The following is a 15,887-nucleotide window of genomic DNA, read 5'->3' as shown; positions in this document are numbered from 1 at the left end:
TCCACTGGACCCTGCCTCACTCAGTGCACAGGATGGAGGATGCTCAATATTCAACACGTGACATGGTATATTTACTGCATGTCTTCCAAATTCTGCATTGAGTACAGAATTCCTAATTTCCTCACAGACTTTTCTGTGGTGCCCACCACAGTAATATCTCACTGCTTCACAAACTTTAATGAACTTCTCTTCACAATACCCCTCAGAGGTAGGGAAATAATATTATCCCTATTCTATAGATGAGAAATAGGCAAAGAGAGATTAAAGTCAAAAATGTCAAGAATGTCCACTAATTTTCAGTGGCAGAGACCAGGACAGAATTCAGTTTTCCAAGGTGGCATTCAACTGCCCATACTTCAAGACCATTCTTTCTTTTCCCACAATCACCTGCTTGAATTAACTACTCATCTTCCAAACTCAGCAACAAATGAGGCCCAGGTTATACAGAAACAGCTTCATGTACTGCACAACCTTCATTTTCTGAGCACCATCCATCCTGTACACTGCATGAGGTTGGGGTCCTGTGGAAAGCATAGTATGTAATTATATACAGTAACTCCTCACTTAACATTGTTCCAGTTAACGTTATTACATTGCTGATCAATTAGAGAACATGCTTGTTTAAAGTTGTGCAATGCTCCCTTACACATTGTTTGGCAGCTACCTGCTTTGTCCACTGCTTGCAGAAAGAGCAGCCCGTTGCAGCTAGCTGGTGGGGGCTTGGAACCAGGGTGGACTGGCAGCCCCCTCATCAGCTCCCCTAAGTTCCCTGTGCAGCAGCCACCCAGCAGGCTATCAATTGCTGGGCAGTTCAGCTGTCCCTCCCCACACTGCCATGTGCTGCTCCTGCCCTCTGCCTTGGAGCTGCTCCCGGGAGCCTCCTACTTGTTGTGCTGGGGAGGTGGGGAAGAAGAGGGGTCCTAATGTCAGGGTGTACCTCTCCCCACCGCTCCTATACCTCATCTCCACAGAGCGGAGCGGGACAGGACAGGGCTCAGGACTGAGGGAGCTTGCTGGCAGCAGCTGCTGTCTCAACTTGCTGATCTACTTAAAAAGGCAGTGTATTTAGAGTGGGGTCAGTGTACTTAAAGGGGCAATGTGCATCTCTCGCACATGGTGTGTCTGTCTGTCTGTCTGACTCACTCACTCACTCTGTGTGTCTGTCTCTCTCTGCCATGCTGTCTCCCCTCCTTCCATTTGTGCTGCCTTGTAAAGTGTGAGGCTACATTAACAACAATGTGTTAATCCTTGAGGGCTCAGCTGAGTGCTAGTTCATCATTTAGCAGTAAGGCATTCCCTGGGAAATATCCCACCCTCTTCCACCCTCTGACTTCACCACCTCAACCAAGTTTCACAATCATCATTGCTGTGTTCAGTAAATTGTTTAAAATTTATACTGTGTGTGTATATATAAAAATAAATACAAATACAGTCTTTTGTCTGGCGAAATTTTTTTCCCTGGAACCTAATCCCCCGCCCCCTTACATTAATTCTTATGGGGAAATTGGATTCGTTTAACATCGTTTCATTTAAAGCAGCATTTTTCAGGAACATAACTACAACGTTAAGCGAGGAGTTACTGTAATTAAATACTATCATAACGCACAAGGGGGATAAATTAAAGTTGCATGGGCAACCTTAATTCTTGCACTTCCTAACTTTTGAGCACTTGACTTTGTGTCCTTAGTGTTCTTTTAACATAGCTTTTGTGTCTGTAATTTTAGAAAATACCATGTGCTTATGAAACGTAAGATTGCACTGTAATACACAGATTCAAGGAACAGAGTTAAGGTTATGCATTCAACCTTAACTTTTGAATATTTAACTTTGCTATTTTAATGTAATGTTCACAGATTTTTGCGAGGAATTACCTAGGGTGTTTTTTGCTTTGAAGAAAACAAAGATTTGACCATATAGTTTAACTAATAGAAATTTGAATACACAAATATCAGAAAGTTATCCCAACTATACATGTGCAAGATACCAGTAATTAGAAAAAAGGTAATATTTGTACAAATCAAAGAAAAAAATACTGTAAATACACCAAAACAGCTAGCAGTCTCTGACCCTTCACTAGTCACGTCAATGTAAGTCTCATTCAACTTTGAGACTAAAAATACATCAAATATTTCAGTGCTAACCACACTCAACAAAACCCCATTCACCCTTCTAAGCCTGCATGGGTGATGCTCTTCAGTATTTATTCAAAAGTATGCACTTAAGAGGACTAAGGAGTCAAAAATATCTACTGTACATGGTTGCAACATGATTTTCAAACACTCTTAACTAGGTCACACAAAAATGATTTTTCTTCAGAAAAAGCCCATGCCCTTACTCTGTGGGGACTACTGCACACCAAATTGCAATTTTCAGATTTCTGCCACTGGCCTTCTCAGGCTTTATTTTAAATCAAAAATACGATGAAGTTTGAAATTTTGAAAGTCAGTCAGAGAAAGAAGCAAGAACGGAACACTGGCTCTCTTGCTCCCAGCCCCTGGGGCATCTCCCTAGGCCTGGGGAACATTTTGGAAGCAATCAGCAGGTGGAAGGTCTTCTACCAGATCCTAAGCCTTCCACAATGACAGATAGCAATTTGAAACATGAATCCTATCTATTTGGGAACTCTGAGAATCACAGAATATCAGGGTTGGAAGGGACCTCAGGAGGCCATCTAGTCCAACCCCCTGCTCAAAGCAGGACCAATCCCCAGACAGATTTTTACTCCCAGTTCCCTAAATGGCCCCCTCAAGGATTGAACTCACAACTCTGGGTTTAGCAGGCCAATGCTCAAACTACTGAGCTATCCCTCCCCTGCACAATTAACTTAGCTACATGAATACATATGCACCACTGATACATCCTTGTGTGCACATTTACTTGAACTTCATGAAGAAAGATTCACATGCTTGGGATGTGATTTTTCAAAGGCTCATAATTTGATCAAATCAAAACCATTTTTCCCTGGAACAGGCAATACTTAACTCCTCAATGAGGACTATTTCAATGCTAAATTGCAACTTTCAAAACTTAATCAATTCAGTCAACTCTTTTGTTAAAAATATAATGGTTAAATATTTTCCATTTGTTCTTATATTTGCATCCATCATAATATGAGTGCCTACCTCTTACCAACATATGCTTTCCTTTCACTTAAGGATGGCTGAACCATTTCTGTTCATAGATATAAAAATATCACCTTCCAGTAGAGACCAAGCACGAAAAATGTCAACCGGGAATGTTAGTCCGATAAATCTGAGAGGCTGAAAACAGTGGGTTATAACAGAAAATACTGTGTAGTAACTACTGCATACAGAGATGACTAGTGCCTGCAGATAGTAAGGGGGCACAATTTAAACGTTTGCCCCCCAACAGCTTAAGTGACAGCCCCCTACAACCTCCCTCCACCCTCAGCAGCCCCTCCCTCCAGCTTCCAGCTGTTTGCTGCTGCCTCTCCCAGTGGCCACAGCTCCCAGCTTGCCGGCTCCTGCAGTTGACGTGGGGGGAGCCCAGCTACACCATGTGATGAGTGGGGCCAGCAAACACTGGCAAAAATCTGGGGGGAAACACGTGAACCAACATGCCCCCCCACACACACACACGTTGCCTCTCACTGCATATAACTTTTCTTGTTTAAAAAATTCACACAGCAGTTTAATTTCAGTTGGTGGAAAATACAGAATGTCCAACTATTGTGTTCCTGATGCAGCATTTAACAATCTCTCCTCTTAAGGGATTTCCATTTTCCCTACCAATGATGCTGCTTCTGCTCAAAACACTATCTCTGACAAACGGATAATAATATAGGGTAGGGTTACCATACGTCCAGATTTTCCCGGACATGTCGGGCTTTTTGGTCCTCAAAAGGGAGGAATTTCCAAAAAGCCAAACATGTCTGGGAAAATAGGGAGGCATGGTAAGGGGACCGCCTCCTCCCCGGGGTTCGACTTTTCCGGCTCCCGCCGCTCTCCCCAGCGCAGCAGCAGCTGGAGCCTGGGAGGAGGCAGCTGCGAGCTGGGATGCCGCCGGCCAGCGCCGCTCGGCCAGGGCCGGGGCCGGGCCGGAGCCGCTCGGCCGCCGGCCGGGGCCGGGCCGGAGCCGCTTGGCCGGAACCGGGGCCCGAGCTGAGCCGGAGCTGCTGGCACCAGGGCTGGGGTGCTCAGCCGCCGGCCGGCGCCGCTCGGCCGCTGGCCGGAACCAGGGCCCGAGCCGAGCCGGGGCAACCGGGGCTGGGGGTGCTCGGCCAGCGCCCCAGGGCCCAAGCCAGGCCGGAGCCGCCGGGGCCAGAGCCTCTTGGCCGGCCGCCAGAGGGAGCCGCTCAGCTGGGGGGGCCGCGTCTCCTCGTGCCCCCCCCAGCCCCAGCTTACCTCCGGCCTGCCTGTTTCAGGCTTCCCGCAAACATTTGATTCGCAGGAAGCAGGAGAGGGGGAGGAGCAGGGGGCGGAGCGTTCAGGGGAGGGGACTTTGGGGAAGGGGCGGAGTTGGGGCAGGGCCTGGGCCCCTTGGAGTGTCCTCTTTTTCAGGGGCTCTAATATGGTAACCCTAATATAGGGATAAAGCCCATTTTGTAGAAACAGGAGAACTTCTGAGATTGAATCTTAGCTTTCACAAGGAAAGACAAGGATGCGAGAGTTAGAAATCAGAAAAGGAACTCCTAAGGCCTATCATCTTTTGTCTCTCTTACTTCTTCAGCAGAGAATGAAAAAACTACAAACGCAATAGCAGAGAAAGGAATAACTAAGTAACATTAGACATACTGATGTTAAGTGAGGCAAGAGGGGCATGCTCCACAAAGAGTTATTAGTAAATTCCCCCCAAAGGCTGGCTCAGACTAGGAGAGTGATTCAATATAAAGTATTCGTGCAGGGATTGCTATGCTGTTGCATTCAATGTCAACCAAAAAAATAACATCCATATATTTAGTGAAGATGCTAAGGGCACACTTTAGCTCCAACAGTAGTGACTCTCTCGTAGTATGACTGCTTCTGAACTACACTGTATGTGACTGTTTTAGGGGAATATGGATTCATGGCAGATTTCCATTGTTCTTGCTGAAAACATGACATTTTGTAGTGTTAAAATAAAAAAAAAATAAAAAAAAAAAAAGCAAGAGGTCCATCTATTTAAAGTAGAGATTATTTGTGAAACTCCGGAATTTGCTTAAAGCCAACCAGATTTGCTGTTCTTTAGGACATAGATTAGGGTGTGAAGTACGAAGAATAAAACTCTACCTGAAAGGTTTCTGTTCAAATAACTCTACTGTCACTTTCAACAATGGCTTCTTTACCTCTCAACATAGATTATCATTTTTTAAAATGTATGTCTGGAAAAAATGAAATTGTGAAAGAGTGCTGAAGAGGTCTTTGGAGTAACTTTGGTGAAGTTATTACCTAAAGAACGGAAAATAATATATTTCATTTTCTCTCTATATAAAAACTATTTATAAACTATTTGAATGACCTTGATCAGCCTTGCTCTGTGCCAATATCTGTCACTTGGATTGCAGAAATGAAAGCATGAGAGAGTTTTATATTTTAATAACCTCCTAAAACTGACCAAACACTTGATGATCTATGTTATCTGGGGCAGGCTAACTAAACCTTTCTGCATGTAAGTAGGAAGCCTTTAAATAATCATCTAGGAAATTAACTTGCTAGAGGCAGCCAGAGTATAGTTTCTACTATATTTTCAAGCTACAAGTCGTGAGCCGTCTGATATCAATATCTTGGAGTTTACACACCTTTTCCCACAGGAAACCAATTGTTCCAATATAAAATTCTTATATGAATTGTTTAATCTTTTACAAGATGGAAAGACTATGTTGCTATAGATTTTCATATTACTAACAATTACTAACTAGAAAGAAGGTTAAATATATTAACTCTAAAGTTAAAAAGCACTGATTGAGATATATCACCTTTTGAATTGCTTATAAGGAAAACCTTCAACAAGGGATTGTCAAAAAAATCAATAATAGCATAGACTTAAAACAGAAAACACTACTTCAAATTTTATCAATTAAAATAAATTGAAAGTAGCTTCAAATCTTAAATTTTCCCAAGTCACCATGTCAATATTGAAACTGTTCCTAAGACTGGCCATCTAGGAAGCCAGGTAAAGATGGCAGTTTCTTTAGTGATTTTGCCCTTCCCCGGCTTGTGGGGGGGGGAAGGAGGGGGGGCCAGAATATTAAACCAACACATCCCAAAATTACATCCCAGGGTTTGTTGTTAACATTAACAATTTGAATAGCCAAGTCCAAGAAAGTACCTATTACCTAGCCCCCCAGATGCTGAATTACTCTCTGCTCTGTTCTTTATACCATTTATCCAATTTCCAGTTGCCTTAATGGGCTACCCTGCCACAGCTGCTGTGGTCACTAGAAGCCCCTGATAACACTACTTTGTTCCCTCCTGTGTACATTTGGACTGTAATCATCCAAACATAAAACAAACACTAAGAGAAAAGAAAGAACCTCCCAAAAAAAAATTACCCGGTAAGGGGAATTTTGGTACACAGAATTCCTCAACCAAATTTTGCCAAGACATGGGTCAACAGACCTATTCTTGAAAAAAGTACCATGGAATTAAGATAAAAGTGGATCAAGACCCTCGTTTTTATGTCTCAGTTGAAAGGTGGCATCAACATAATGCATCTTTAAATTATATTGTAATGTTATTTCAGTTCTAACTCAAAAGCGTGCCACCAACACAAGGGCTATTTAGGAAATAGGTTTTTGGGGGGACGCCTCCTTTAAAATACTAGTCAGAATAAACCCTCGGTGTATTGGCTGTGATTTCAGAGCTCAAGGTGTTGTGGGGTCCAGATTTCTTTGCCATAAAAACATGCACACGTGCACAAGATTAATGGATTTAAAGCACTAGGTTATTACTAAATGGAATAGTCCTTTTAAAAAAAATCACTTCTGTAGTCTTACAGTGAGGAATTTCTTATTATGGAGGAACAGTAAAAACAGATGAAAAAGGGTTGAAGCTAAAATAAAACCAGTTATTAAAGTCCAGAGGAAGACGGAAAGACTAAAACAGCAGAACCCAGATTTTTTTCCCTTCCATCCATTGCACTGTACCGATTGGCAAAAAACAAAAACACACCACACCCTTTTATTTTGTAGGTAAACACTTCTGGATGAAGTCACCTGTCATGATAAATGTGCTAAACAGCATTTTGTTAGGGAAAAATATTCTAATAGTAAAACTTAGACTCTAAGAAACAAAATTCTTATTCTAAATACCAATATTTAAAAAAAATGTTTTTTTGTGTGTGCTTGAACATGTGGCAAGAAGCCAGAACTTGATCTGCTAGTAATTTTACATAGCCTACCTTTCCTCCAAGTCTAGAGTGGTATTTAAAATGTAACCATTGCCTTCGGCATCAACAATATTTGTCAATACTAGCTTTGTATAAATTCGTTTTGCAGGAGGAGACTTAAGCCTTTCCAGTGATTGCTACATAAGCTACCTTTGCTGTCTTACAGATATTTGTCACTGCAAGGTTAGCCCTTACTAAAAGGCTGTAAACCAATGAAATAATAATGCCAAAAGGAATTTCACTCTCACATACTAACTTTTTGTTGCTGGAGTTGACATCCAGACCCAACATGCAAAACATATTCACACTAAAGTGGCAATTCCTAGCTCTTGCAGTCACCAGCTTGTTCCCACTGCTTTGGGGCTTTGCATGTAGCTACCTAAAGTATGGATGTGCCATGGATTTAAAAGTATTTTTCTGTGACACCAGGAATTAGGTTCTCTCAACTGTCTGAAAGTCACTAAAAGTGAACTGGCAAAATTGTTCAAACATTTTAAATAAAAAATAGGAAACTACAATCATTTCATTTTAAATATTTAGTTGATACATATTTCACTTATATTTGTATTCAATATCCGTGGCCTTGCACTGTCAGCGTATACAATCGACTAAAATCTCTCAAATTAAGCCATGGAATCTTGCTGCTTTGCTGTACTAGGTCATGTTTTAGTATGCACTGTATTAATTAGCAATACATATTACTTCATATATTTATAGGTGATCTGAAAATATGTTTAGAGAGTTACAGCTTTTAGGATCTGCATTAAATTGTTCAAATGACTAGAGTAATGGAGAGACAAGGTGGGTGAGGAAATATCTTTTACTAGATCAACTTCTGTTGCTCGGAGAAGCTTTCAAGCTTCAGAGGGATGAGGAAGAGCTCTTAAAACAAACTTCACCAAACAAGGACACTCCACCAGAGAAGTAGATTGTATCATGGAACAAGTCACTCAAATAACCGAAGAGAACCTTTTTCAATGTGGGGAAAAAACCCTCCGTCCACACACACCTAGCTGTCACCTACCCCACCAGAACCCATACAGGTTATCATTAAACAATTACAACCCATTCTTGATGGGGACCACATCCTGAAAGAAATCTTTCCTGAACCCCCTCTTCTGGTCTTGAAGCAACCCCCCCAACCTTGTTGCCAAGGTCCTCATCGGAAGCCAGATCTCCAACGACCAGGATCCGCCAGCTCCAAGTGGTGCCAGACTCTGTCAGACCAACAGATGCAAAATGTGCAGACATATCTCAACCTCTATGATCATAGAAGTGCAGGATTGGAAGGGTCCTCAATAGGTCATCTAGTCCAGTCCCTAGCACTCAAGGCAGGATTCAGTAATAACTGAACCATTCCTGACAGGTGTTCATCTAATCTGTTCTTAATTAATCTACAATGAGGGAGATTCCACAACCTCCCTAGGCAGTTTGTTCCGGTGCTTAACTATCCTGACAATAAAGAAGTTTTTCCTAATATCCAACCTAAATCACCCTTGCTGCAATTTAAGACCATTGCTTCTTGTCCTATCCTCAGAAGGAGAAGAATTTTTCACCTCCTGCTTGTAACAACCTTTTATGTATTTGAAAACTGTTTTGTCCCCCCCTCAGTCTTTTCTTCTCCAGACTAAACACATCCATTTTTTTTTTTCAATCTTCTCTTATAGGTAATATTTTCTAAACTTCAGTAATTTCTGTTGTTCTCCTCTGGGCTTTCCCCAATTTCCCCACATCTTTCCTGATATGTGGCACCTAGAACTGGACACAATACTCACACTGAGGCCTTATCAGTGAGGAGTAGAGTGGAAGAATTACTTCTCGTGTCTTGCTTACAACACACCTGCTAATACACCCAAGAATGATGTTCGCTTTTTTTGCAACAGTGTTACATTGTTGTCTCATATTTAGCTTGTGATTAGGGATGTAAATAATGTGTAAAAACAGTAACCATGTAACTGATTAAAATTCTATCGCTTACAGAGTTAAACGTTTACCCGGGGAACTAGGGATGCATGGATCCCCGTTGTTGCCCCCACGCCAGCATCCCGGCGCGCCCAGAGTCCTGGCTGCCGGCCGCGGGGCCGGCAGCTCAAAGGGACCCCGGCCGTGGGGCCAGCAGCAGGGTGGGCACTGTGGCAGACCCCAGGCGCTGCAACAGATCCCGGCCGCACCGGGATGCTGAGCAGCAGCAGCGTAGCTACCGCAACGGACCCCTGCCGCAGGGCCACCTGCACACCCGGAGGGACCTCGGCCACAGGGCCACCCGCCCACCTGGAGGGATCCCGGGCGGCAGCTGGGACCCTGGGCGCAGGGCTGGCAGGCACGACTGAGCCTGGTTGTGGAGCCAGCAGCCCAGAGAGAGCCTGGGTTGGGGCTCCTCTTCCCTGGCAGCAGCAGGTCCAGGCCGGGGGAGAGGCATCTCTCTCCGCTGCAGCCCTGAGTGCCTACGTGGCACTTAATAGGCTGCTGCGCAGCCTCACAGCTTAGAGGGAACTTAGGACCCCAGGAGCGGCAGCTGGGACCCTGGGCAGAGTTTAATCGTTAACAGAAACCAATAAGCATCAAGCTTATCAGTTAACTCGTTAAACTCTTACATCCCTGCTTGTGATGCACTATGATCCCTTTCTGCAGTATTCCTTCCTAGGAAGTCATTTCCCATTTTGTATGTGTGCAACTGATTGCTCGTTCCTACGTGGAATACTTTGCATTCGTCTTTACTGAATTTCATCCTATTTACGTGAGACCATTTCTCCAGATCATTTTGAATTTGAATCCTATCCTCCAAAGCACTTGCAACTTCTCTTAGCTTGGTATCATCCACAAACTTTATAAGTGTACTCTCTATGCCATTATCTAAATCATTTATGAAGATATTGAACAAAACCAGACCCAGGACTGATCCCTGAGAGACCCCACTCAATATGTCCTTCCAGCTTGACTGTGAACCACTAACCACTTTCTGGGAGAGGGTTTCCAGCTAGTTGTGCACCCACCTTACAGTAGCTCCATCTAGGCTATATTTCCCTAGTTTGAGACAGTATCAAAAGCCTTACTAAAGTCAAGATATACCACATATACCGCTTCCCCCAGACTCACAAAGCTTGTTACCCTGTCAAAGAAAGCTATTATGTTGGTCTGACACGATGTTCTGGACAAATCCATGTTGACTATTACTTATCTTATTATCTCCTAGGTGTTTGCAAAAGGATTGCTTGCTTATTTGTTCCATTATCTCTCCGGGTACTGAAGTTAAGATGACTGATCTGTAGTTCCCCACGATGTCCTTATTTCCCTTTTTATAGATTGACACTATATTTGCCCTCTTCCAGTCCTCTGGAATCTCTCCCGTCTGCTATGAGTTTTCAAAGATAATCGCTAATGGCTCATATCTCCTCAGTCAGCTCCCTGAGTGTTCTACATATTTCATCAAGCCATGCCAACTTGAAGTAATTTTTAACTTGATCTTTCACGATTTTAGCCTTAGATACTACCTCATTTTCACAGGCGTTCACTCTCTTAGATATGCTATCTCTACTAACCTTTTTGGTGAAAACTAAACAAAAAAGTCATTTAGCACTTCTGCCATTTCCACATTTTCTGTTATTGTCTTTCCCCCGCTCATTGAGTAATGGCCTACCCTGTCCTTGGGTCTTCCGCTTGCTTCTAACATATTTGTAGAATGTGTTCTTGTTACCCTTCATGTGTCTAGCTCAGAAATGGGCAAACTTTTTGGCCCAAGGGCAACATCTGGGTATAGAAATTGTATGGTGGGCCATGAATGCTCACGCAATTGGGGTTGGAGTGCAGGATGAGGTGAGGGCTCTGGCTGGGGGTGCGGGCTCCGGAGTAGAGCCAGAAATGAGGAGTTCAGGGTGCAGCAGGGGGCTCCGGGCGGGGGTACAGGCTCTGGAGTGGTGCTGGGGATGAGGGGTTTGGGGTGTAGAAGGGTGCTCCAGGTTGAGACCAAAGGGTTCGGAGGGCGGGAGGTGGCCCGATGGCTCAAGGGTGCAGGCTCCAGGCGGCGCTTACCTCAAGCGGCTCCCGAAAGCAGCGGCATGTCTCCCCTCCAGCTCCTACCTGGAGGCACGGCCAGGTGGCTCTGCTGCGTGCTGCCCCATCTGCAGGCGCTGCCCCTGAAGCTCCCATTGGCCGTGGTTCCTGACCAATGGGAGCTGCAGGGGCGGCACTTGGGGCGGGGGCAGCGTGCAGAGTAGAGCCCCCTGGCTGCCCCTACACGTAGGAGCCGGAGGGGGGACACGATGCTGCTTCCGGGAACCACACAGAGCGGCCCCCGACCCTGCTCCGAGGCTGGAGCGGGGCAAGCCCCAGACCCCGCTCCCGAGTGGGAGCTCAATAACTGGATTAAAACGGCTGGCGGGCCAGATCCGACCGCGAGCTGAAGTTTGCCCACCCCGCTCTAGCTAGTTTAATCTTATTTTGTGCATTGGCCTTTCTGATTTTGTCCCTACATGCTTGTGCTTTTTTAAATATTCAGCCTTCCTAATTTGACCTAGTTTCCACTTTTTGTAGGCCTCTTTTTTGAGTTTCAGATCACTGAAGACCTCCTGGTTAAGCCAGATTGGTCTCTTGCCATATTTCCCATCTTTCCTACACTGTAAGATATTTTGCTCTTATGCTCTTAATAATTTCTCTCTGAAAAACTGCCAACTCTGTGTTTTTCCCCTTAGACTTGCTTCCCATGGGATCTTACCTACCAACTCCCTGAGTTTGCTAAAGACTGCCTTCCTGAAATCCATTATCTTTATTCTGCTGTTTTCCCTCCTACCATTCCTTAGAATCATGAACTCTACCATTTCATGGTCATTTTCATCTAAGCTGCCTTCCAGTTTCAAATGCTCAAACAGTTCCTCCCTATTTGTCCAAATCAAATCTAGAACAGCCTCTCCCCTACTGGCTTTCTCCAATGCTTTCCAATAATTTTGTTGGATAATCTGTGCCCTGCTGTATTATTTTCCCAAAGGATGTCTGGGTAGTTGAAGTCCCCTATCACCACCAAGTCCTGTGCTTTGGATGATTTTGTTAGTTGTTTAAAAAAAAGCCTCATCTACCTCTTCTTCCTGGTTATATGGTCTACAGTAGACCCCTACCATGACATCACCCTTGTCTTTTACCCCTTTTATCCTTACCCAGAGATTTTCAACAAGTCTGTCTCCTATTTCCATCTGAACCTCAGTGCAAGTGTATTTATCTTTGAACCTTCCCTTTTTCCCCCTGCCTGTCCTTCCTGACTTTCTTCTCTGCAAAATCTCTTGGGCAGATTTTCTGCACCATGCAAGAGCTTTGGGTTGACAATCAGTTTCAAGAAAACTGTGATCATATACCAAGGGGTGGAAGAACCAGTGCCCGACATTACTCCGAAGCATAAATCTCTTTGCATCGTTGACAGCTTTTGCTACTTGGGTTCTATGATCAGCAGGAATCTTGACCCTCAGATTGAACTAACAGAATTGGAAAAACAGCTAAGAATTTCAGGCTATTACAGAACCGTGCATGGAATAACAGCAAATTTCAGCTAAGGTGAAGATGTGGATCTATGAGACTTGAGTGCTGTCATTCCTGCTCTATGTTTCAGAAACATGGACAACATATACTAAACACATCAGGAGACTGAACAACTTCCACATGAGATGCCCGTGTAATATTCTGGAAATAAAGTGGGAAGACAAAATACCAAACACAGAGGTGCTGAAGCATGCAGGATTGACACACTTAGAAACTACTATAAAGGAGAAGAGGTTGCAATGGCTCAGTCACGTCAGGAGAATGGGAGGTGACTATATCCTCAAGAATATTTTGTACAGCAAGCTTCAAGACAGCTCTAGAAAGCGGAGTTGCCCTTTATGACTGTACCTCAATGTGTGCAAAAATTATATGAAATCATTCAACATCAATGTAGACAACGAGGAGGAGCATGCAGTATTCCGTTCAATCTGGAGGGAACATCTGGCACTGGGTACAGGTCAACATGAAGTGGCTTTGATCCAGAGGATGGAAGCAAAGTGAGAAAGAAGAAAGCAGCGTGCTGTAATCTTGGACTCCAACTCAGACAACACATGGATCTGTGAAACTTGTAACACGCTATGTCGCTTTCGAATTGGGCATGTCAACCATAAGCAGATTCTTCAGGCACCTGACTAGACCTTTTACACGTACGCCATGATCCAGTGGATCACCAGTTAGCTGAGCAAGCTGTACCCTTCTATACCAATATTCCAGTCACCATTATCCCACCTAGTCTCTATGATGCCAACTATATTACAGTTGTGTTTATTCACTAGTATTTCTAGTTTTTCCTCTTTATACCCTCCATAGTATTGATGATCAATACTACGCACAACACACCTTTCAAAATGCATGGGTCCTACATATGCCTATCACCACATGTGGTGTACCTCATCCATGCCCCAGTAACAACTATGTGGGTGAAATGAGACAAGCACTATGCTGTCAAATGAACTCTCACAGAAAAATGATAAAAGACAAATGCCATATCACCCGTGGGCGAACATTTTCACAAAGCAACCACTCCATATCTGACCTCTCAGTCCTCATCCTCAAAGGAAAGTAGAACACCAACTTCAAAATATGAGTCTAGGAGCTTAAATTCATAACTTAGTTAGATACTAAAAAATCGTGGACTTAATATAAATCCAGTGTCTTTGTCTCATAACAATGTGTAACCCACTAACCTTTCTTGGTCCTTGGTACAGGTGCTAACTGTCCGCTTCACCATGAATGGTCTCTCTTGCAACATGTGTTAACACCTCTTCTGTTCTACCCTTCTATTTAGCTGTGACAGTGAGAGTACCTCTCCCAGACCTAAAGAGCAGCTCTGTGCAAGTTCAAAAGCTTCTCTCTCTCCCCAACAGAAACTGGTCCAATAAAAGATATTACCTCACCTACCTGTTCTCTTAGCATTTATTTTGGATTTCCTTATTTCAAGCATGTGTACACTCCTGCCCAACTATCAAAATTCTGCCAGCTTCTATTCTTCTGAACTTTGCCACTGATGTTACAACTACCAATGAAGAATAACTGATAGTGGACCATGCTTACTAGATTAAGGCAAGTCACATTTCTCCCAATATTATTATTTTAATATTTTTCTTTTAACTTATTAAAAAAATACTTGTTACTTGATAGCCTACATATTATAAAATAAGAATATTTAAAATATGCAACAGATTTCAATTTCTAGTACTCTCACCAGCAGAGTATACACTAGGGTATCACAGCAAGTGGTAGTTCCTGATCAGTTAAGCCTGTTAGTTACAATACACAACCAGACAGTAGCAGAATATTTCATCTTGAGCAATTCACTTTACTTTTCCATACTTGAGTTCTCTCTTCTATGAAATAATACTACCCTCCTCCTTGGTAAAGTACTTTGCGATGTTTGAATGAAAGATTCTTTATAAGGACAAAGCATCCTTTTGTATTCACTCTTACATAAAAAGTATTTTTATCTTTACTAAAGGACTAAATATTTCAACAAGTGTTTGCAGGATCAGGGCCTATGTTTCGGAAGCAGGTACATAACTTCAGTGGAATGGATTTAGATAAGTAAGTTAGCATGTTAAAATAAATATCACAGTTGCATAAACAAATTCCTACCTTGGAGAGTGCTTCATCATGGACAACTGTATTAGTTGTTAAAAGTACAAGAACCGTCTGAAGCAATTTGAGTTCTTCAAGACTATTTTCCATCAGTTGCCAAAGCATGTTAATAATATTTCCAGCTGCAGCCTATGAAGAAATCATTTGATATATACAATTAAATGTTATATACTTTGTATTTAATACCACGATTACACATACATTTAAAATACATCATTCACATATACTATAGTAAATTCATTTTTTTCCTACAACCATATAAACACACAGGGAATACAATACTAATTTCTTTGTCACAATGGTCCTGGATATCAAGAGACTTACGCGATCAGTTCTCTTCTATTTAAGGCATATATTTTAATCATTTTGTCAACCTGTGTGCACACTTCATTCTTCAACCAGAAGCACAAGTTCTCTTAGAGGAAAAGGCAATTCACTACAAAGTTAATTTGACTACAAACTTCAGTGACCTATATATGCCAGAAAAATATGCCTATTACTCTGTCTAAACACAGCTTTGTATATCTTTTTAATACGTATTACTTTCATGGACTGTTTGACACATACAGTAAAAAGCAGTACTACTAGATGTTACATGTGTATTTAAGACTACGGTAATAGTTGTATGCTATATTATCAAACGGATGCAAACACCCTGCATAGGGTCTGGAGCCAAAAGAAGGTGAAACTATATACAGAAGTACAGATTTATCAAACCTGCGTAAGTCCAGTCCTCTTATATGCATTTGAAACATGGATACTGCTTAAACAAGACATTGGGAGGTTGGAGGCATTTCATATGCATTGCCAGCAGTGACTACTGGGTACAAGATGGTTTGACTTTATCAATAATAGAGATGCATCATTGAAAATTGGCCTCAAGATGACTAGAGTCATCATTGGCCACTGACAGCTGGCTCTTT

General features: G+C 42.8%; 1 protein-coding gene across 3 annotated transcripts in view; it reads right to left on the bottom strand.

The window, feature by feature from the left end:
• MON2 (MON2 homolog, regulator of endosome-to-Golgi trafficking) overlaps positions 1 to 15,887 on the bottom strand; it is a 169,665-nt gene that overhangs the window by 126,794 nt on the left and 26,984 nt on the right. For all 3 annotated transcript variants that reach the window (XM_065399746.1, XM_065399738.1, XM_065399755.1), the window contains exon 4: positions 14,962 to 15,093. In XM_065399746.1, the coding sequence (XP_065255818.1) occupies positions 14,962 to 15,093 (132 nt within the window). The remainder of the gene's footprint in view (positions 1 to 14,961; positions 15,094 to 15,887) is intronic.

The sequence above is a fragment of the Emys orbicularis genome, chromosome 1, assembly GCF_028017835.1.
Source record: "Emys orbicularis isolate rEmyOrb1 chromosome 1, rEmyOrb1.hap1, whole genome shotgun sequence".
NCBI classification, from domain to species: domain Eukaryota; kingdom Metazoa; phylum Chordata; order Testudines; family Emydidae; genus Emys; species Emys orbicularis.
The sequence above is the reverse complement of the archived record's forward strand: the minus strand, read 5'-3'. Positions and strand labels throughout refer to the sequence as shown.